General features: G+C 33.9%; 8 protein-coding genes across 8 annotated transcripts in view; 2 read left to right on the top strand and 6 right to left on the bottom strand.

The window, feature by feature from the left end:
- The window catches only part of MONOS_18215 (uncharacterized protein), a gene marked incomplete at both ends in the record, with an annotated part of 2,444 nt that extends 1,677 nt beyond the window's left edge, over nt 1-767 (bottom strand). Inside the window, 4 exons of the mRNA XM_067871213.1 lie at nt 1-190; nt 243-357; nt 467-603; nt 738-767. The exon at nt 1-190 is cut by the window's left edge and continues 97 nt beyond it. Of these exons, the coding sequence (XP_067720564.1) occupies nt 1-190; nt 243-357; nt 467-603; nt 738-767 (472 nt within the window). The remainder of the gene's footprint in view (nt 191-242; nt 358-466; nt 604-737) is intronic.
- Nucleotides 768-2,566: 1,799 nt separating this feature from the next.
- MONOS_12610 (uncharacterized protein) lies at nt 2,567-6,295 on the bottom strand (the record flags this gene model as incomplete). Its single annotated transcript, XM_067865244.1, has 3 exons — nt 2,567-6,114; nt 6,176-6,198; nt 6,261-6,295. 3 exons carry the CDS (start codon nt 6,293-6,295, stop codon nt 2,567-2,569), a joined length of 3,606 nt encoding a protein of 1,201 aa, XP_067720563.1.
- A 4,176-nt stretch (nt 6,296-10,471) lies between these two features.
- Nucleotides 10,472-12,531, bottom strand: MONOS_12609 (uncharacterized protein; the record flags this gene model as incomplete). The annotated part of the gene is made up of 5 exons (XM_067865242.1): nt 10,472-10,615; nt 10,689-11,019; nt 11,305-11,703; nt 12,278-12,398; nt 12,462-12,531. 4 exons carry the CDS (start codon nt 12,529-12,531, stop codon nt 10,764-10,766), a joined length of 846 nt encoding a protein of 281 aa, XP_067720562.1. The 3' UTR covers nt 10,472-10,615; nt 10,689-10,763.
- A 920-nt stretch (nt 12,532-13,451) lies between these two features.
- On the top strand, nt 13,452-13,891 carry MONOS_12608 (uncharacterized protein; the record flags this gene model as incomplete). Its single annotated transcript, XM_067865241.1, has 2 exons — nt 13,452-13,658; nt 13,886-13,891. The coding sequence occupies 2 exons, from the start codon at nt 13,452-13,454 to the stop codon at nt 13,889-13,891; spliced, it is 213 nt and encodes a 70-aa protein (XP_067720561.1).
- A 178-nt stretch (nt 13,892-14,069) lies between these two features.
- Nucleotides 14,070-14,303, bottom strand: MONOS_12607 (uncharacterized protein; the record flags this gene model as incomplete). Its single annotated transcript, XM_067865240.1, has 1 exon — nt 14,070-14,303. The coding sequence occupies one exon, from the start codon at nt 14,301-14,303 to the stop codon at nt 14,070-14,072; it is 234 nt and encodes a 77-aa protein (XP_067720560.1).
- Nucleotides 14,304-15,065: 762 nt separating this feature from the next.
- Nucleotides 15,066-15,384, bottom strand: MONOS_12606 (uncharacterized protein; the record flags this gene model as incomplete). Its single annotated transcript, XM_067865239.1, has 2 exons — nt 15,066-15,239; nt 15,292-15,384. The coding sequence occupies 2 exons, from the start codon at nt 15,382-15,384 to the stop codon at nt 15,066-15,068; spliced, it is 267 nt and encodes an 88-aa protein (XP_067720559.1).
- A 2,097-nt stretch (nt 15,385-17,481) lies between these two features.
- MONOS_12605 (uncharacterized protein) lies at nt 17,482-19,246 on the bottom strand. Its single transcript, XM_067865238.1, has 3 exons — nt 19,172-19,246; nt 18,452-19,036; nt 17,482-18,400 (listed from the first exon to the last, which is right to left on the bottom strand). The coding sequence occupies exons 1-3, from the start codon at nt 19,190-19,192 to the stop codon at nt 17,636-17,638; spliced, it is 1,371 nt and encodes a 456-aa protein (XP_067720558.1). The 5' UTR covers nt 19,193-19,246; the 3' UTR covers nt 17,482-17,635.
- Nucleotides 19,247-20,940: 1,694 nt separating this feature from the next.
- Nucleotides 20,941-21,330, top strand: MONOS_12604 (uncharacterized protein; the record flags this gene model as incomplete). Its single annotated transcript, XM_067865237.1, has 2 exons — nt 20,941-20,968; nt 21,035-21,330. 2 exons carry the CDS (start codon nt 20,941-20,943, stop codon nt 21,328-21,330), a joined length of 324 nt encoding a protein of 107 aa, XP_067720557.1.
- Nucleotides 21,331-22,611: the final 1,281 nt, after the last annotated feature.

Below are 22,611 nucleotides of genomic sequence, written 5' to 3'. Positions count from 1 at the left end.
TAACCCTAACCCTAACCCTAACCCTAACCCTAACCCTAACCCTAACCCTAACCCTAACCCTAACCCTAACCCTAACCCTAACCCTAACCCTAACCCTAACCCTAACCCTAACCCTAACCCTAACCCTAACCCTAACCCTAACCCTAACCCTAACCCTAACCCTAACCCTAACCCTAACCCTAACCCTAACCTAACCCTAACCCTAACCCTAACCCTAACCCTAACCTAACCCTAACCCTAACCCTAACCCTAACCCTAACCCTAACCCTAACCCTAACCCTAACCCTAACCCTAACCCTAACCCTAACCCTAACCCTAACCCTAACCCTAACCCTAACCCTAACCCTAACCCTAACCCTAACCCCTAACCCTAACCCTAACCCTAACCCTAACCCTAACCCTAACCCTAACCCTAACCCTAACCCTAACCCTAACCCTAACCCTAACCCTAACCCTAACCCCTAACCCTAACCTAGTTTGAACCCTAACCCTAACCCTAACCCTAACCCTAACCCTAACCCTAACCCTAACCCTAACCCTAACCCTAACCCTAACCCTAACCCTAACCCTAACCCTAACCCTAACCCTAACCCTAACCCTAACCTAACCCTAACCCTAACCCTAACCCTAACCCAGACTTGGTTGAATGACAACAATAATATTCAATTAATTAATTTTCAAATTTTTCTTTTTTTCTCCAATATTGTATTATTACACATAATTCACAACTAACACACTGGCAAAATATCTCCCTCCAAATCAGTCATTCCAGTGAGATATAAAATATTTATTGTTTTTCTTCACTCAGAAAAATGACAAGAAAAATTCATTAAAAATCAATGGTTATTCTAACATTATAATAGATATATACAGTGGGAGTGTCAGTGGGGATGGGGGGTGTGGGGGTGGTGTGGGGGTTGTCAGATGAAATGCCCAGGGGCCAGGAACGAATATATGAAAATTTGATTTTTGTGGGTTAGGCCAGACAGAAGGGCCCGTTTTGGGGGGCGCAGGCCCTGTGAAAAGGCAGGAATTGAGGTTTTAGAAGGCGTCCGCTCCGCGTCCGCCTTCTACGAAGGCCACATACTGCTCATAGGGACACCCCCATCAAACTCCGGGGTAAGGCAAATTTTTTGCTAAAAAATGACATTAAAATGACTGAAAAATCTTAAAAAATTAAGTTTTTTCTCTGAGTTTCTATAAGATGACCATAAAAACTACAACAACAATCATCAGGTTCAGCACGGTCTAACCCGAACCTACAATCAGATTTGTCATTGTTCTCAATCTTTTTTAAAAATTTTATTTTTTCATTGTTTTTGACTGGTATTTCACTGAAAATCAAATATTTTCATAAGTCATGACAGAAAAGTTGTGAAATAATATCACAAGTCGTGATATCTCAGTAGTTTCTTTTCAAAAAAATTAGTTTTTGTGACACTTAACCCTAACCTAACCTAATAAGTTTCATTTTCTGCTGCTCTTCTTGTTTCCATAGAATTTTACAAAAGTTAAAAATGCAATGAACTTATGTAACAACAACAAATTTCGTTCCGTCAATAATCCCAAACAATAGACGTTTATCATAGAATTTCTATTCTTGGTGGTGATTTTTGCATTATCAAATAACCAGCGACTTATATCAAAAAAAAAGAATTAAGATGATCAAGATGTTATAAAATTAATTAATTGAAAATATGAAAAGGGAATTTTTCCACGAATTTCATAAATTAATTTCCGTTTGTTATGGATTATAATTTCAGAAATATTTATCTTCTCGTTCATATTGTTTATTCATGTATTTTAACTGCATGATACTAATGATATTTCTCCATTCATTTTCCGATTTCTGAATTATTCAAAAAGAAATCATGAATGAAACATGCATTCCTAAAGTCATGGAACAACATTTTATTCATTGTAATGTTCTAAATTTTGAAATTCAACTCACTAATTACTTTTTTTCTGAGTTTTTCATTCTTTCACAATAGAGATAACAGATTTCATCATTATGTTCCAGCATCTTTTAAACAAAAAGTGCAGCAACTCAGAAACAACATACCAGATCGAATTCAGAAACAGACATGTGCTTTCAGAAAATTCGTTTCTTTAACTTTTTGTACTATTTTCAAGTTATTCGTTTCAGAGTTTCATTTACGTAACAAATTTTCCATTTCATGGATATAAAACACTCCATTTCGTTTCAGTTCACTTTTTGAATGTGAAAAAGTGAGAAATATATGTGAAAATTCTTAATGTTTGAATTGAAAACCAATTCAACCTGTTTCAATGAATAGTTCAAAAAAGTCTGAATGGAACTTCAATAAACTATTAAATTAAAAGATAATGAATATATCAAAACCAATAATTCAATGAAAAAATAAAAACATGAGTGATTATATGACAGTTGTTTATAGTCGAATGAAAAACAAAAATACTTGACAGACTTTTTCGACTCATGCGTAAATGACAGATGTTATTCTTGAAAAAATAACATTTGATAACCTTCAACAGGAATGTTCAATGTTTCAGATATAAAGAATTCTTACGAAAATAACTGAAACATTTAGTATTCATCACCGTTTGGTTTAACGTGATCTCCATCACTTTCATCTGAAAATGCTTCATAAAAATTATCTCCTTCTTCTTCAGCATCATCCTCAACACTTTGAATTTGATTCGCTCCACTTTCCCGTAACAAATTGATCCTTTTCTGCTTCTTGATTATGTTTCTTATTCTGTCGCGACATGCATTTGCAGATCTGTGTGGAAGAACTTTGCTGATCTTTTCGAAATCGCAATCATTCAGTACCATCGATTCAAGAGTCTCTGTTTCTTTCGCAGACCATCTCATTCGAGATGGATTATTTGTGATGTAATTCCATTCTCTTCTTTCTCTGATCTTCTTTCTGATTTCTTTACCAGTCACTTCCAACTTGACAGTACCATCGAGATATTCCTTTATCGTTGACAAACATTCAGTACCGATTGAAACGATATCACATCCTTTTTGCTTCAGTTGTTCCAACACCAACTCCTTCGATTTTTGCACCCACTTTTCTGACATCCTTGCTTCTTTGTTGAACAGTTTCAGATACCTCACAGCTGCCATTCGACACAACTTGATGCAGTGAACGTAAGGATAAAAAAACTTTCTGCATGCACATTTGACAGCCTCTCGAACGAAAAAGTTGAATGTGTCTATTATTGAATCCCTTTTCCACTCACTTTCACCAATGACAATATTATGAAACACTGAAGGGTCTGACAGATCAGCGCTGAACACAACATCCTCCTCAAGAACTTCTCTTGGGAAGTTCAATCTGTTTGCCACGATAGTTCCTCGAGTCGTTCTGTCAACGTATTGCATTTCCACAGGCGAACCAAGTTTCCAGTTAGCAATGTATGCCGCAGTCTCTAGAACATTTTCTTTCAACTCTGGGTTGTTTTCGATTTTCAACAGTGCTGAACAGATGAACCCGGAACGAAAAGAATGGAATCCAAACATCTGTTCAGGGTAGCCCGCTTGCTTCGCTCGCTTTTGCAAACGAGCCCTCATTGCACCTTTCCTCATTCCCCAAAGGAAATGAGAACCAAGTTCGCCCAAATCCCAAGTGTCAAATGTTGTTAAAGATAATCCATATTGGATTACCAAATACTCCTCCAACCACCATATCACGTTCAGATTGTTCTTTTCATTGATGTCACCTTCAACCGTGACACAGTGATCATCGTTCCTAATGCCCTTACCACATGCCAAATTGATTGTGACTTTGACAAATGACGAACCTCCTTTTGAAAACACTCTCACTATATCTCTCAGACGAATTCTGGAGCATGTCAAACTTCTTGCTCCCGTTGCGAGAGCAAAAAGAAACAGAGAAGCCTCTCTCGGCTTTTCCACATTCCAATCTGGAATGCAAGAAAGGATTCTATCCAAGTCCCGAACAATAAGCGGTTCTTTGTGTTTTGTGACACATTGAAACTCCTCCAATTCATCATTATCAAACATTTGATCTCTTTGAAATCGAATTTCTGCTATTGCCAATAGTGCCATCTTTCTCACTTCTTGTGTGACAATTTCTTTCGTTCTATACCATGAAATATAATACAATGATGGAAGAATAGAATCTCTCAAACTTTTAATTGAATAACCAACAGCAGCTCCTAACAGTTTTATAAATCCATATACTGCATCCATGTTGAGTGGCCAAGGCTCATATTTGAATTTTCTGCAGAATGAAACAAACATTGCATAGACCCAAGCATGTGTTTTTTTCTTATCCTTACTAATTGGCAGGCCTGTTTGCAGATAAGGTTCAAATGTTTCTTTGCTAAATGTTCGCAGCGCAACAGAAAATTTTGAAGGTGTTTGGTAACCACTTCTTGGTGAAGTGTCTACAGGATTTTCACAAGCTGGTGTGTGCAAATTCAAAGGCCTCAGTACATCTCCTGAAACTCCATAAATATCCATATTCGTTAATGGTTCCTTCGTTTTGTCATCGAATAAAATTGACTCTTTAGATGTTCTGTTCTCGGCTTTAATTGCTTCAAAATTCTGATGAATGAGTTGCTTGTTTTCCTCTGTCATCAACACTGACTTCCTCTTCATTTTCGGACGACCAACTTTTGAATGTTGAACAGAATTATTCCTATCATTCAATTTCTTTTTCTCTTTCTTTTCTTGGCTCCTTCTTGATCGAATTTTGAGTGCTTTTGATGTTGATCCATCATTTGATCCGAGCGAGTTCGTCAAACCAGCACATTGAACATTTTCATCCTCAGAATGTTGAAAAGAAGAATAATCATCATTTCTCTTTCCATCATTCATCTTCACAATCTTTCTCCTTTCTGCCAACGAAATGCTTTCAATTTTTTCCAAACAAGCTATTTTGCAAATCCTTTTTGGTTGAATGCGAAGAGGTGCAGTGGAAGAAAAGTTTGTTGAACTTTCAAATATATTCTCCTCCTCATTTTCTGTTGAACTTTTTGAATTTGTTCTGACTTTTCTTTTCTGTCTTTTTTTGCACTTTTTGTGTGTCAGGTTTTGATGTTTGGTAAATGAACTGAACGAACTTTCTTCTTGATGGGACATGCATTCTGCTTCGTTTGTAACAAAATCAACACCTTCAATCTGCTTTTCCATTTGATGTTTATCATTTTTTTTAGCAAATGAATGATTCATTTCATTGCGAGCAGATGTTGTGTTGCATTTTTTGTTTACAGCATTTCTTTTTCTTGGTCTTCCTCTTTTCCTTTTCGTTGATGAAATGTTAGTTGCTCCAACCACTGTATCATTCAAAGCTCCTCCAGATAATTCCTCCTCCATTTCAATTTCGTGTGATGTTTCTGTTTTCTTTGTATTGACAAACTCCTTCATTCTTTCACAAAAATCTGTTGAACTTACACTAGCAGATGTGAGTTGAATAGTTGAACTATCATGAAGAAAGTACTCCTCCTCAAAATATCTTTCTTCATTTGCTCCTTCCGTGCATCCTTGTTGTTCATTTTTTGATTTTGAAGATTTGTCAATAAAATTTTGCTCCTCCACGTTTGAACAAGCATTTTCATCCTCCAATTCTTCCTGTTTTTGAAGATTTTCAAGACAAAGTTGATCCAAATCCTCACTTTTTGATATATAAAGAGGACGAGGATAGATGGATACGTGATAAAACTCACGAATTGAATCGAGCGAAGGTTGAGGAGGGAGTGATTTGAAGATTGATGAATAATAGTCAATTTTTGGACAATTTGGTTCTTTCGTCAAACGAAACAACCACTCTGTCAAAGATGGAACATCATCTCCATTTTTCTCTTTTTCTCTGTTTTTCGAAGAAGATGGAGAAGGGGAAGGAGTGTTTGATCGAGAAGGATAAAAATGAGTTGATAATCTTGGAGTTGAAGTCACATTATCATAAATGTTGGATTGGGAAGTTTCGGAAAAGCGGAGAGGAGAAAGCGGAGGCATAATTTGAGCAGGAGAAGAAGGCGGAGTGACGAGATACGAAGAAGGAGGAGAGAAAAAGCCGGGCTGCGAAGGGGAAAGGACTGCGTGCTTGCTAATTTTCAACGATTCTTCTTTCTTTTTCCGTTCGAAGCTTTTATTGAATTTATCTTTTTAAATAAATGAATATAAGATTTGTGAAATTTATGTAATGAACGAAATAAAACAAACCTTTGTGATTCATTGCTCTTCCACTTAAAGAAAAATCAAATATAATTATTAAAATAAGACAAACAAAAATAATAAAAGACCACACAGGCGATCCTGGCTCTTTGTGAAATTTCGAATCATATTTCGTGAAAGTTAATCAATAGAATAATTCTGTTGTTATGAATTAATAACAGATGAAATATAAAGCATATCAAATATTCCAATAAAAGGTTGGTAACAAGAAAATATTTGTTATATCAAAAGAAAACATACAAAGTGATGATTTTAAAGAAGCTGAATCAGAATAATAATTGGATAAAAAAACAATGAAAATTAGATAACATATTAATTAATAAATCATTCAATGTTTCAATTGAAAACCAAAAGTTGTTTATTGTTCCTGTGGGTGTTTCCTTTGCAAGTTTTGATTAGAAATTTTATTGTGGTAATTTTTTTTGATCAAATATTTTTGAATTCAAAGAAGTTTTCAATAATTTCTCAATGAAGAACTTTTTGTGAGAAATAAAAAAAAATATGAAAATTCAAAAAAATTCAAGCTTTCATTTGGACACTCTTTCGATAAACAAATATCAGCAGATGGAGCTTTCCGATGTTGGGCAACCTAGTAATGCGATTTTTGATCGTCTTAACAGATATTCTTGACAAACACATATTTTTTCAAAATTTTCGGAATTTTTTGTAAATTCATGGAATTTTTTGCATCGTTCGAGAATATCGATTTTTACCCACATAAGCCCCGTTGCAGACCTGTTCACACGCAGGCGTCGCCTTTGTATCTAACCTAACCTAAAAGCTGCTTGATGACGCAGAAGAATATAAAGATGATGAACATGTATATTTTTCTGAATTCTCTTCTTCTGAGTATTTTCCTAAATTTGTGAGTATTTTTTTGATTTGATCTTCTTTCAAGTCTTTTATTTTTATCTCCTTCTTATTTTCGTCAAATTCATCTTCAAACATATCATCTTCAGAATCATTTGTTATTTATGGAAAATTATCTTTTTCATTATCACTATTTTCACAATCAGAAAAATCTTCACTTTCTTTAAAAATGTTATTTTTGTTTTCTTTTTTGCTTTTCAAATAAAGGAGAAAAAAGAGGACAAAAACTATTTTCTTTTTCAATTTTATCGTTCGTTTTTTTAACTATTTCATGTTAAACAATATTCATCCTATGAAAAAGTATTTTTTTCCTGTCATTTTTTATTTAATCATATTATTAATTTTTCCTTGTTTTTCCTTGTTTTTCTTGTTTTTTCTTTTTCTTTTCTTTTCTTTTTCTTTTTTTTTTTTTTTTTTTTAAAAAAAAAAAAATAATTCTGATATAACATATATTTTTTTTTTTTAAAACTTCCTTCAAAATCAATTTTCGAAAAAAAATATTAAAATTTCTATAAAAATTTATTCACATAAACTTTTCTTTTTGTAACAAAAATAATGACATTGAAAAGGTTCTGTTTTTGTTTTTGAAGTTTAACTTGTGAAAATAGAAAATCGAAGAAAATATGAAATTATTATATTCTTTGAAAATTCAGACAAAAGGTAGTAAAAAAAATATAAACCATTTTCTCAAAGTTAACATCTTTCGCTTTCTTTTCATATCCTCTTGAATATTTCTTAAACATTCTTTGCTCGAGTTTCAATATCTTATTTTCTTTTCAAAGCCTGTTTATTCTATGTCTTCTCAGTAAAACTTTTTTTTCTTTGTTTCATCTTCATTTTGTGTTCATTAAATTCAAGATAAGCATTTCATGAAAGTGTTCGTCTCTTTTTTTTTTGTCATTTATATTTTTGGAGTGAATGATTTGGCTTTTAATTGGATCTTTCACATTCAAAAGGTTCTTCCCATCGATATAATCAAGTATTTACGATAGGAATTCATTTGCCATGTCAATCAAATCTCCACCGCTGGTTTCAAAGAGTTGAAGAATACACTTTTTGCATGCCTGAATAGCTGTTTGAGTCTTCTGTCTATGATTATCATGTGCCTTCACAAACTTAGCCGCTGCCATCGAATGCAATTTGGAGCTTTTTGAAGATGGATATACGAATTTCCAGCAGGCGAACCTTATAATTTGTAAAATATAAAACCTAAAAGTCACAATTATTCTTTCAACCTTCCATTCGCTTTGGTTTGTTCTTATGTTGTGAAACACATCCGGCTTCTTAAGATCGATATATTAAGGATTGTCACTTTCCATAATAGAACTTGGAAAGTTTGTTCTGTTTGCAATAATTGTCGCATTGGATGTCCTATTGAGTTATTTCTCCTCAGTAGGAGATCCAAATTTCCATTTGACAATAATCGAAGCGGATACGATCACACTTTCCCTTTCATACGTGTTGTCGACTTTTTTCATTAATGCTGAACACAAAAAAACCAGAACGAATGGAATCCAAAAATGTTCTCAGGATATCCGGCTTGTTTTGCTCTTTTTTGGAATCTGACTCTCATTGCACCCTTGCGAATTCACCACAAATGTTTTTGTCCCAATTGATCCAGATCCCATTCATCGAATTCTGAGAGAGATAATCCATATTCTTCAACAAAAAATTGCTCCAACCACCACGCCACATTTAATGAAGATTTATTTGCAATATCTCCTTCAACAGTAACACAATGATCGTCCCATCTCACCCCCTTTCCACACTCCAAATTTATTGTGACTTTTACGAATGTTGAATTTTTTTGAGAAAACTCTGACAATTTCCTGGAGTCTTATGTGGGAACATGTGTGCGCTCTAGCCCCTGTAGAAAGCGCAAATAAAAACAAAGACACCTCCAACGGTTTTTCTGTAACACAGTCTGGATAGCACTTCAGAATCCGTTCCAAATCTGTGATAACAAGTGGCTGCTTTTTCTACCTCAAATCTTCGACTTCTTTGTTTTGTTTTGATCTTCTTTATTTCTCTCTTTTCAACTCCATAAATTTTTGCACTTCACACATTGCTCGATTCATATTCCAGTGGATTTTTGATTCAAAAATCTCTTTCGTTCCAAACTGAAATATTTGAAAAATCTATCAGTCAAAACTTATCCGAAATAACTTTAACTTGAATGCTTCAAATTAAAAAAAAATTTTTAAAACAACTGTTCTGTTTTTGTTGAGCCAGCTTTATATCAGTCTTTTTCACATTTTTTTATTCAACGTTCATCAAAATGGAGAAAATAATAAGTAGCATTTATTAACAAATTATTAATAAATAGAAAAATCAACTCCACAAATTTTGATTGATGAAGAAGATGATGATTCAGATGTTATATGATAGAAAATTTAACAGAAAATGATAATGAGAAAGAAAATGAAAGAGATAACTTTGTTTCAAAGATAATAGTTATACCGAATATTGAAAAAGAAAGAAAAAACAGAAAGGTTCAACTGATTATTCCACTGGCCACGGAACTTTTGGAAAGCTCTAAAGTGGTAACAATAATGAAAAAGAAATTGATGATGAAGATGCACAATTCTTATCGAGAATTTTATTGAAAACAACATAAAAAGAAAAGAAACTCAGTGGAAAGAAGAATGTGTTGACGATGAAAGAGTTGTGGAGTGAGTTTTTTGAAAAGGCTGAACAGAAATGTTCAGAAAATGGATATTACGATGAATATTCTTTGAAGAAGAGATGAAAAAACTGAGTTGAAGGATTAATAGATATTCTTTTGTCATTAATTATTTCATTTCTTTAATGTGTAAATGTCAATTTTTTTAAAAAAAATTTCGTGAACTCAATGATTAACATAAATTCTCTCTTAAAAACTGTATAAATATGACCACTTTCTTGAGAAATTAATGAATTATACAATTTTGACTCGAAAATTGCAGTTTCGCAATTTCGTTTGATTAAACAACAAAAAATCAAATATCAATAATTTAATGAAGTTTTCTTCAAGCGTAAGTTGGTATTTTAAATAAAATGAAAAAAATAAAATGAAAAATGAAAAATTAGAAAATTAAAAGATAAATTCCTTTTTCAAAGAAAAACTTAATTAACTTTTTAATGAATATCTTTATCTTTCTCATGACGATAAAAAAAGTTTATAAAAAAATGAATATTTATTAATTCCATTCATTTTGGTGTATAAAAAAACATTCACAATAAAAATTCCAAAAATATTATGCCCCATAACCCCTTCATATCAAATTTGAATTCAGATCAAAAAACCATAAATAAATAGAATAGCAAATCAACAAATTATTGTTCAAACAAGAAATAAAACTTCATTTTGCGTTTCTAAATGGTTGTTCTTGAAATAGAATTTCTTTTCAATTTTTTTCTTCACATTTTCTTTCATTTTCTATTTATTGGAAGAGAATTTTGAAGAAATTTCGTTAATTGTTCTAAAAAAGCAAAATTTCATGAAAGATAGGCTTTGTAGAAGTTTGAAAATACGAAAATGAGGTTTCCAAGTATTTCTTCCTTTTGTTATTTGCTTTTCTTTGAATCACAAAACAGCAAAATTGAAAAGAAGTTGTTTAATTCTCATTGAACTACAAACTTTGATGCAAACTCCTTATGAAAACTTCTTCTTCGTACTGTTTTTCCTTCTTTGCTCTTCTTCATTTGTGCTTTTAACCATGGCTATTTATAAGTCAGCTAATGAAGTTGTCGAAGTAGAAGAAGAGGAAGAAGATGAAAAAGAAGAAGATGATGATGATGATGAGGAGGAGGAGGAAGAAGAAGAAGATGATGATGATGATGATGATGTTGCTGTTGTTGAAGATAGATGAAGAATGAATTGATATTGCACGAAGCTGAAAAAGGCTCTTTTCGGCTTGTCATCGATTTCCTCCCCTCTTTTTCTTCTTTTTCTTCTTCTTTTGTTTCCTTTCTTTTTCTGACTGAATAAATTCAATTTCCGAAAAGCTAGAAATAGAAAAGCGCTTTGGATTTAAACATTTACAAAATAATCAGAAATATCCAATGATAATTCATAAAAAACTTGTTTTTTGTTCAGAAAATCTATTGTTTTTTGAAAGCATGTGATAACATCTTCGTATCCTTCTTCTTCCATCTTTTCAAAAACCTTCCTTTTCGTTGTCTTTCTTTCCTCTTCTTCCTTTTCATCTTTCTCCTCTTCTTTCAATCGATTTAAAACATTCGTAAAAAATTTCAAGCCGTTAAACGCAATTTTGTCATTCAACGTTGGTCGCTGCATTCCCTCAAAAACAGCATCAACAGCTCCGCTTTCTAACAAGTCTTCAACTTTGATGGCTTCGTTTTCTGATGCATTTCTCAAGGAACAAATGCACCAATAGCTAATTTCTCTGAATTTCTCCTTTGCTGCTTGATATACCTGAACAACGTTTCTGATAAGCCCAACAAATTCATCATTCTGCAATCGGCAGTTGAAAAGGAAATACCCCAAAGTTTGGAGCCATCTCATCAATACAAATTCTTCTTTCGCTTTTTTTCGTTTTTCCTCTTCTTTCTTTTTCTTCCAATCCACACGCTTTGTAAGCTCTTCCAGTTCTCTTCTTGCTTCTCCCACAAATTGCAGCTCATTCACAACGATATCATTCAAGCTTTTGTCGTTGAAAAATCTGTAAATCAAAAACTGCCAAGCTGATTGATAGGCAAGTTGTGTCAGATTGTGATGTTCCTGATGATGTTTAATAATTTCTTTGATTTCATTCAAATACAGATCTTTAAGCACGTTCTAATAAAAGATAAGAAAAATATTAATAAATAAATCAATTATATCAAAAATGAAATAGAATATCACATGCATCATATTTAATGTTGCTCAAAGCAAGCAAAGCCATTTCCACTTCCTTTTGAATTTCCTCGCTTTCTTCTTTCTTCAATGCAACTTTTAGAAGACAAGGCGCACACGTTGAAATAAATTTTGTTCCATAACCGAAGTTCAAAGATAAGTAACATTCACAAAGATCTGCTAGAATAATTTCATTCTTTTCTTTTTCTTTCTTTTCTTCTTCAATAATCATCTTCTCAAATCTATCATTCAACGAAGATTTTTCAAAGCTAAAAATCCATGTACATTTCATCACTTTGCAATATCCAATGCGTTTCAGCAACAACAATGCATTTTCCATTGACATTTTCCTTTCTTCAATCAAATCGTTTATTTTATCAAACAGTTCTGATGTTAAAATAGATTTGAATTCATCTTTATTCATTCCATCAATTATTTCATTCATTTCCCCAATTTTCTGTTTCTGCTCGCTTTCTGTGCAATGCTCTAGTAAAGAAAATAATTCTTCCAATATATTGCAAACACATCAAATGTGGTGCTTTCAAAAAATATAAAAAATGAACAAACTTAATAATTTCTCATCACATGATAGCTTCTGAACATCATCATTAGATTTGCCTTCATCGTACACTTCCATTCTGTCTATGACTAACAAAGCTCAAATTTCCTCAAAATTTCAACTGAAAAACAAAAAACAAAAAACAAAAACAACATTGATGATTGTTGACAAAACAAAGATAAAGGCCAAACTCAATTCCTTCTATAAGTAAAAAAATATCTATGTTAAAAAGGGGTTACAAAGAAGTCAAGATATAGGCTATATTTAGCCAAATACGAAAGAATTTAATTTCTATTTGATCGTGCCAACAATAATTCATTTCATTGAAATGAATGAAATTTCGATAGAAATTTTTGAACTTTTTGAAAAATATCCCACATGCCTAGTATTGAATGTAAATGAAATATCTATTTTCGCTTTCTGAGCAACATGAAGAAGAAGAGAAAAGACTTTGAAAAGAACTTTGCAAAGAGGAGACAAAAAAGAAACCGTTTGATGATTAATCGTGCATACACTTCAATGCTCATTCAAATCAAAATTCAAACATTAGCATTTCATTTTTTGCACTTGCATTTTGTGTCATCTGGAAGCACTCCTTGATGGAAATGATTTTTCCTGTTATTTCAGAGTGTTTTCAGGTTTCTGTGGATATTTCGATTTCACCTATTCGTTAAAGTTATAAGCTATTGGGATTCTTTTATAATTAGTCGTTTCTTGAGTTGGTTATTCGAGCTAAAGGAAAATTGATGGAGGGGATTAAGCTTTCGTTTTGCCACATTTTTTTGAAGCTCGGAAACATGATAACTGAATGCGTTAGGTGCAGAATCGAGACAACATTGGGCTGCATTGTTGATCGGGCAATGAAAGAGCTTTCATTCCAAAAGGCTTTGAGGTTGAGCGAAGATGAAAGAATTCGAGATGGAGAAGGAAGATTATAGCAATCTCGAAATCAAATTGCAACTGAATTTTTGAGTTCATTTCAACATATTAATTGTTCAATGGTGTTACCGCTTGTTGCGTATTTTTCAGTGAAGACACTTGTTGAGTTTTTAGGAAAATTATCATTTTGGGTTGTTATGTTAACAGTTGTTGATTCTCCAATATCAGCATGGAGTTCGAGGCAAAACTTGAAGCAACACGAACGATATCAAAATGAATCTGCCAAGACAGAACAGACTGCAATTGAAGTGTTTGATCAAGTTAAGGTGTGTTATCCAAATAAAGTCATATTTTGATATTTGATTTTTTTTAAAAAAAATATTAATGAAAAAGAAAGAAAGAAAGAAAGAAATCATAAAAAATATAAAAAATTACTCATTCTTTTTGGACAATAATAATTTCAAGTTTTATATTTCCAATTTTCTTTTTTCTTTTTCTTTTTTTTAAACGTTACCGATCTTTTAACTTTTTTTTGAAAAAAAAATACAAACAGCTGTGAAGAGATTATCAAAGACAGACTGCTTCAATTTGAGAGGCGAGAAGATGAGCTTATTTTTTTTTAAAAAAAAGTGGTATTGCTTCATTTATAAATACATTTTTTTATCTTTTATTTCTTTTTCTGCTTTCTTTCTCTTCTTTTTCTATTCTTTGATTTGTTTTCAAACTTTTATGAACCTTCACTCAAAAACTGTTTCTTCTTGCAGCTTCTCATCAATTCCATCCACAACAACCTTCAGTCGCTTGCGAATGCACTCGCACTCATCGTGCTTGTCTGCCAGAGCTTCTGGAAGCATCTGCCTTTTGAAAGTGTTTGTCTTGTTTCCTTCCATCCGAATCATTGAATCACTCAGGGCATCGCTAAATGTCATTCCGTTGATGTTGAATAGCAGCTGGATGGAGAGAAGAAGCATTAACAGAATGGAGATCTTGATGCATTCAGCAGAGTCTGCTGACAGATGCGAAGGTGAGAAGGAGAAGAATAGGTTGGAGTTATCAGTCCGTTTAAAAAAGGAGTAGAGAATGTGTGTTTTCATCTGATGTCATGGCATGACCGAAGATTGATTCTCTTCCTTCGATGATGTTCTTTGCCAGCCATTTGTTGTCTGGTTGTCTGTTTTTTTTATGTGGCAAGAGGAAATTTTGGAGAACAAGAAAGCCAGCTGAGTCGATAATTACCAAACCATTGGAGATGGGAAAATATTTCAAGGCCAAAAAGTAGTTTGATTTTTTTTTTTGTTTGTTTCATTCATTTTTCTTAAATGTGTGTTTTCAATGAATACAGATTGATCACGAACAGGAATGACACGGAAAGAATCCTGTTTATCCTTATTCAAAAGAACCAGAAGTTTATGAGATTATTCTTGTTTGCCTTGCATTCAACGATGATATTCGTGACTTCTGCCATTTGCTTTGAATGCTGCATAGCCTGACAATGATTGACTTGAACTTGAAAGATAAAGGCGGTTTGTTGGGCTTATTTATTGAGGGTTTGGAAGAAGCTACTCTTTTGTTGGAGCTGATGAACTGGCTGTGCATTAACATTCAGAGCACATTCAGTTTTTTCAATGGCGCAATATGACGTAGAAAATCTGATATCTTCTATTTTTCTTAACCATCTTCTTCCTCTTCCTCCTCTTCCTCCTCTTCCTCCTCTTCTACCTCTTCTACTTCTTTTACCTCTTCTTTCTTTTCTTCTTTTTTATCTTCTTCTTCTTCTTCTTCTTCTTCTTCTTCTTTTTCTTTTTCTTCTTCTTCTTCTTCTTCTTCTTCTTCTTCTTCTTCTTCTTCTTCTTCTTCTTCTTTTTCTTCTTTTTCTTCTTCTTTTTCTTCTTCCTCTTCTTCTTCCTCTTTTCGTTTTTTCATCACCATCAGCTCAATAGCTGCAGGCAACAGAAACACATCCACCATCATCTGCTCAGCTGCCTCCAGCCCCTTTTCCAATTCCTTCTCCACAATATCTCCAACTTCACACACTAAAGCTATTCGCCCCATCTATTCTTCGTCCAGCTTCACCACCACACGCATCGACTGTTGCAGCAGCAATGCAAGTCACACAATCATCATCTACTGCAGCGACTGGTCAAAAAGATCGAAGATCGAAGGAAATGCTGTTCACATCATCCACCTCAAATATCCTCTTCCTTCTTTGACTGCGCTCCCACCGAGGATGCATGAGACGAAAGCGGAGCTGTCAGCGGAACTAAAAGGAACATTGAAAATTCCACAAATCTTATCAAAAAATTCAATCATAGAGTCTGAGGGAACAGAAGCATCAACAGCAACAGCGACATGCACTGTTCATTCACCACAACTGCCTCATGCGCCGCAATTTGCAGCCATCCTCATATCATCCATTTCTGTTAATGATAAGTTTGTTGCAGCTCTGAATGAAGAATGTGAAGAACTGATTGCAGGCGCTGATAACGATGATGATGACTGTTCATCCTCTGCCACCTTCTCCATTCCACATCGTCGTTGCATGAAATGCGATGAAGCAGACGAAGAAGATGGAGACGTTGAGGGAAATTAAAGGTTGCTACATTTAGATGACAACAAGAAGCTTTTTCAGACACATTATCACTTCTGTTGGCAGCTCCACCAGAAAATCAAGCTCAACATCAGCATTTGGATCACAAAGGACAAACACCTGTGAGTTTTTTCAGTGTTCGAGGGAAGGGAATAGATGGATCAGGGTCGCTTTTAGGCAAAGAATTGAAGTGAAAAGAGGAGGAGGAAGAAGAAGGAGGAGAAGAAGAAAAGGATGATTGTGTATGTGATGACGAATTCTTGTGAGGCAGATGAGGGGTTAGCAGAATATTAGAAAATATCTTTTGAAGATATATCTGCGGCAAAGATTGAAGTTGTATCTGAATCAGATTCTGCTGCTTGGGATAATATTTGAAAACAGAAGAAATCAAGAAAAACATTTGATTGTGAGTATTTTGTGGAGGAAAACGAGCTATGTTCATATGAAAAATATTGAAAACCGATTGGAAAAAATGTTTGAAAGGTTTGCAATTTTAATTGATATTTTTGAATTGTTATTTTTTTATTCAGTGAACTTTCATAAAATAATGAGGAATCAGATTAATTCGAAGAAGAAAGAGATGAAATAATTTTGCTACAGCAGAGAAAGTTACACGCTATTTCTGAGAATTCAACTTGAATGGTGAATGATGAACTGGTTTTGTTAGGGCTTTTCATTTTTTGTTTGCAATCCCACTCAAGCCAGCTAAAAGGGGGGAGAAATAAAGGATAAAAGCAACACATTGTTCCATGTTCAGCTGAATCAACAAGGAATATTGTGGAAATTCGTCTTTTGAAGGTTTTCATTGGTCGGTGTTATTTCATCTGATTGCACTCCTATCACAGCTGAAATATTTCAATGGTCAATGATTATTTCAAGCATCTTTCCAAATTCTTCGCAAATGGAACCACGAATTTTGAAGAAGCTTCTTTAACAAAGTGTTCAGCTGGAAATACCACTGAAAACAGTTAATTTGACTCAGTTCCAACATTAGACACGTTGAAAGAGCGAGACTTTTTTATCTTCATCTTCTTCTTCTTCTTCCAGAAAAAACGGTCTATTTTCTCAGTTTCCACAAGCCTGGGAGTTGCAAACGATGATTCAGATGGAATTGGTTCGTTTACCCAACATGAAAAAAGAGCACTTGAACCACAGAACGGAAAAGAGATGCGTGTGATAATGGAGAATATGAAGAGAAAGAAGAGGAGGAAAGAGAGACAGAACGTTAACAGAAGAAGAATTTTGGTTTTTGTGATTAAAAAGTGGCAAAAGAACGACCATTTACCAAAAAAAATCTTTTTTTTTCTTATCATTCATTTTCATTTCAAAAAATACTTTTTTTTTCTTCACAAAGTTTTGGTTTTTTTTTTTTCAATTCTCTGAAATTATATGGAATAAGGAAAAGCAATAGAAGAAGCTGAAGAAACACAAAACCACTCAAAGGAACAGAGAAGAGACTTTTCAAGTTGATGAATGAGAAAGGACTCACTGATTTTTGTTTCATGAAACTTGATTAACAGACAAATCATTTGAAAAAGAGGAAAATGGAAGGCTTTTTAAGTCTCTCTCTTTTTTTTTTTCTTCATTTCATCAAAATGAAGTGAGACAAAAAAATTATTTAAAAAAATATTCAAATGATTATTTACTATTTTGCAACATGATGAAAAAAGAAAAATTGAATAATTGGAGTTACAGAATAAATAACATCATATTTATTCAAACATTCACAAGATAATCAGAAATATTCATCGATAATTTGTGATAATTTCTTTTGTTAAGAAAATCTATAATTTCATGAAAGCATGTGATAACATCTTTGTATCCTTCTTCTTCCATCTCTTCAAAAACCTTCCTTTTCGTTATCTTTCTTTCCTCTTCTTCCATTTCTTCTTTCTTCTTTTCTTCCAATCGATTTGAAATATTCGTAAAGAATTTCAAGCTGTAAAACGCAATTTTGTCATCCAACTTTGGTCGTTGCATCTCCTCCAAAACAGCATCAACTGCTCCTCCTTTCAATAAATCTTCAACTTTCACACTTTTATTTTCTGCTGCCGTTTTAAATGCAAAAACGCATTCTCTGACAATTTCCTCATTATTCCCTTTTGCTGCTCGATACACCTGAACAACTCCTCCAATAAGTCCAGCAAATTCTTCGTTCTTCAATCGACAACAGCTAAAATAAATCGCTAACGTGTGGAGCCATCTCATCAATACAAATTCTTCTTTCGCTTTTTTTCGTTTTTCCTCTTCTTTCTTTTTCTTCCAATCCACACGCTTTGTAAGCTCTTCCAGTTCTCTTCTTGCTTCTCCCACAAATTGCAGCTCATTCACAACGATATCATTCAAGCTTTTGTCGTTGAAAAATCTGTAAATCAAAAACTGCCAAACAGACTGATAGGCAAGTCGTGTCAGATTGTGATGTTCCTGATGATGTTTAATAATTTCTTTGATTTCATTCAAATACAGATCTTTAAGCACGTTCTAATAAAAGATAAGAAAAATATAAATAAATAAATCAATAAATAAACATACGTGTATTGGTTTAATGTTGCTCAAAGCAAGCAAAGCCATTTCCACTTCTTTTTGTGCCTCCTCGTTTTCCTCTTTGTTCAAAGAAACTTTCAGAAGACAAGGCACACACGTTGAAATAAATTTTGTTTGATAACCGAAGTTCAAAGATAAGCAACATTCACAAAGATCTGCTAGAATAATTTCATTCTTTTCTTTTTCTTTCTTTTCTTCTTCAATAATCATCTTTGACAATCTTTCGCCCAGTGAAGATCTTAAAAAGCATGAATTCCATACATTTTTCAGCACATTGTAATATCCAACATGCTTCAACAACAAGATTGCATTTTTCATTAACAATTTCTTTTCTTCAATCATTTTGGATATTTTGTCGAATATTTCTTCAGTGAAAATGGATTCAAATTCTTCCTCGTTCATTTCATCAACTGTATCATTCATTTCAATAATTTTCTTTCTCTGTTCATCTTCATCGCAATCCTTAAGCTCAGAAAACAACTCTGAAATGAAAAAATAAATAAAGAATCCATTCATCTGAAATTCTGTTAACGATGAATATAAGCTGGCATATTTCTTTGAGGTGTCCGTCTTCTACATTTTTTCAAAGTTCATTATGTTCGGAATACAATAAAAATTTATCATTCACATTGAATTCGAATATCATTGGACAGAAGAAATAGATGAAAAATAAAAACTCAAAAGAGTCGTAAAAATATGTGTTTATACCGTTCTTTCTTTTGTTGACATTTTGGCTGAGGATTATGAAAAGAAACAACTCTTTTTCAATTTTTCTTTATCTGTAATGGATTCAATGATCGAAAGAGATAATTTGGACTGGCATAACAATAGGCTGAATGAGAAATTGGTGAGTGAATATTTTCTGTAGGATATGCGATTTTATTTTGTGTGGTGGTACGAAACAGAGAAGATGGGGAATTGATGATGGAATTGGGTGAGATGATTTTTGCGAAAAACATATTTGAATGGAATACAGCAATTTCTGAATAGATAAAAGAAAATGCTTTAATATTTGTATGTTATTATAGTTCTTGTTCATTTTTAAAGATGTTTCCATCAGTGGCCTTTTCAGAGTCAAGAATCTGATAAATTATCTTAATAGCCATTCTTTTGTTTTTCTGAGGAGAACATCAGAAGATAGCTGTATGTCAAAATGCAATCAGCAGATGGGAATTGCATATTTTACGCGTTAGATTGGAGCAGGGGAAGAAAACAATTTCGATTTCAAAGCATTTGGATGAAAGGAAAAAAAAGAAGAATACCAACAATTTGACATCGCTTGGAAAGAAAAAATGAAGAGATTTTTTTCTGAAAAAGAAAGTGGATGAAAACATTGAAAGCAGGATTTTTTTATGTGGGAAAAAAGGATGATGGAGAAAGGAGCACAGGGAAACAATGGAAAAGGAGTCTGGCAGCATCAGTGATTGGACAATCCTCTGCATTTGCAATAGGGAAGGCATGTGTGTTCTTTTGAAAAAATTTATATAATCAATGCAAAACTAATTATTCTTATTTTATAATTTTTTAATCTTTTTTCCATTCCAGCCAACAGCATTTTTTGTGTTGAGCGTTATTTCCGGGGACAAACCATTTCAAGCAGCATTTTTGTGGGCAGTGAATTTTCTTCTCCTTCTCCTTCGATTTCTTCATTGATGAGATTTTTTTAAAACTTGGCTGATGGAAAGAACACCTTCTTTGTGTTTGGGAATTTGTTGTTTGAATCGCCATCAAATTCAATGTTACAACATGGAATGGATCTGCCTTCTTTTGTTGCTGTTGGTTACAATGAAATTCGAATCTATCCAATGTTTCTTCATTTCCTTCAAATGAGCCTTGCTCGCCTTTGTCACTCAGCTGTATTTCAAACAGCTCCATCAAACTCATTTTCTTTCATTTTTCATTTCAACTCTATTTCTTATTTCTTTCTTCAGCTCTGAAACTGCAAAATTTTTATTTGCGAAAGCAGTCATAGCGTTGAACTCTGATCATTCAGCATTTGCTTCTTCTTCATCTTCTTCTTCATTTCTTCTCTTCTCATCATCATCTTCTTCTTCCTCTTCTTCTTCTTTATTATCAAATTGTGTTTCTCATTTCAAATTCTTTTCGACAAACAATCAACAAACAAGAAAGGCATTTCATCTGATATTTCTTCGCTCTTCTTGTTCTTCTATCATTGTCAACAGCTTCATCAGCATCATCAAAGCATAAGACTTTCAAACAGAATTTCTTCTTTTTCTTCTTCTTTCTCTTCAATGCATCTTCATTCATTTTGGCTCAATAACATAGTTTCAAAAGTTAGTTTCCTCGAAATTCTTCCGCAAACGCACAGCTTCCATCACTTTTCCATTCAACTCCTCTTCTGTCAGAGCTTCACCAGCCTTCAAATTTTTCCTCTTCAGACTGTCTGAAGCACGAAAAGCATCTTCTAATCTTTTCTCGCTTTCTTTGCCTGTGTTTATTCTTCCTCAATTGTTCTAATGGCACATTCTGCTTCTCGCTGGCAAAGTTTGCAATTTCTGTTTTAAGTTTTCGACTGATAGTTTGCTTTATGATGTTGATGAATCATTCAAGAAATAATATCACTTTTCAAAAAGTCACAAATATGTTTGGCAGAACAGCAGTCATTTCTTCACTCAGCTTCTTTGCCTTCTTCGTCTGTTTCATCGCTGTTTGTGCAACGCAAAAGAGAAGAGAAGAATGCAGCAGGAGACAAGCAGTTATTCTCATCATCCACCGCTCCTTCGATTGAACCTTCAGATTCCTTGATGGAAAAGGTGTTATGCACGTCTGCAGCAGCGATGGACTACATCAATAGACGGATGTGGATTGTTGTGCCAGAAGAAACTGGGCACATGCAAATCACATGAAGTTGTTACCAAGTGCGCTACAGACGCTGCGGGGATATGTTATGGCGCTGCGGGCGGTGCTGTATGGGGGTGTTGTGTGTGCGTAGGATGTTGTGCTTTAGGTGGTGCTTTCAGTTCCTTTTGTTGGTCAGGCTTCGTCGCTTGCAGCTTCGGTGTGAACAAAGGCTGGGAGCAAGCGGATCTTTGCTGCGGTAGATGAAAATGAGTTCCCATCAATCAACGATCTGCTTAACCAATCGAAGCATCCGTAAAAGATAGAGCGGCTTGTATCGCGATACACGCAGTCGAGGCGTGCGGTGGTGAAGCTGGACGACGAAGTTATGGAACGAGGGGTTGTGGTGTGAGAAGAGAAAGATATTTCGGAGAAGGAACTGAAGGAATCAGAAATGAGGATGGAGGAAGTAGTTCAGTCGTCAGCAGCGATTGAGCTAGCGGTGCTGGAAAAACGAAAAGAGGAGGAGGAAGAAGAAAAAGAAGAATTAACACAATAAATAAACAATTTGGAGTTGATAAGGAAGATAATAATTTTCATATTTCTGTGTTTGAATGATACGATTCTTCGAACTGTGTGATAAAAAGGTATCATATGTCAACGAGATTGTGTATGACGTAGATAAATCCTGATGAAAATTAATTGAATGAATTGGCTGTGCTTCAACATCGAGGAGGAAGAATGATAGAAAAAGTTGGCATTCATTCATCACACTTATACAGTTGATGACAATTCCACTGCAATGCTTCCTTTGATATTTAAGGCACAAAATTCAATGGACCATGCACAAACATAGAATCTGAGCGAAACAACAGCTTTGTTGAAAAACAAACGATGAAAACAAAAACCATCAAATTCTCTTTCATTGGACATTGCGTAAAAGAAAGCAAACTTCGAATGATAATCGCCTTGCTTGATCAAAATGGCTGTCCCTTCGAAGAATGAAATCCAGATGCAGTTGAACTGAATGTTGTTCGACTGCCAACAAATATTCGATAATTGGATGTCTCGTAGTTGGTGTTTCTCCACTCTTTTGGAGCAAAAGCGGATCAGAAATAGAATTTCATCACTTTCCATATCTGCCTGGCGCAGTCAGAGAAACAGAAATACCTTATAAATAAAATTGACATTTTGAGGTTCTCCTTTTTTTCATTCAATTCTTGCCTTTTTTTGTGATAAATATCCTTCCCTCGATATTGCCAGCCACTTTCCTTGCCAAAAAACTGCTCCCCTGCCTTACGCTCTTAAATTCTATATAATTTTGTGCAGATTTTGTCCTTCACTGAATT

The sequence above is a fragment of the Monocercomonoides exilis genome (genome assembly GCF_001643675.1).
Source record: "Monocercomonoides exilis strain PA203 chromosome Unknown scaffold53-602328, whole genome shotgun sequence".
Classification (NCBI taxonomy): Eukaryota; Preaxostyla; order Oxymonadida; family Polymastigidae; genus Monocercomonoides; species Monocercomonoides exilis.
The sequence above is the reverse complement of the archived record's forward strand: the minus strand, read 5'-3'. Positions and strand labels throughout refer to the sequence as shown.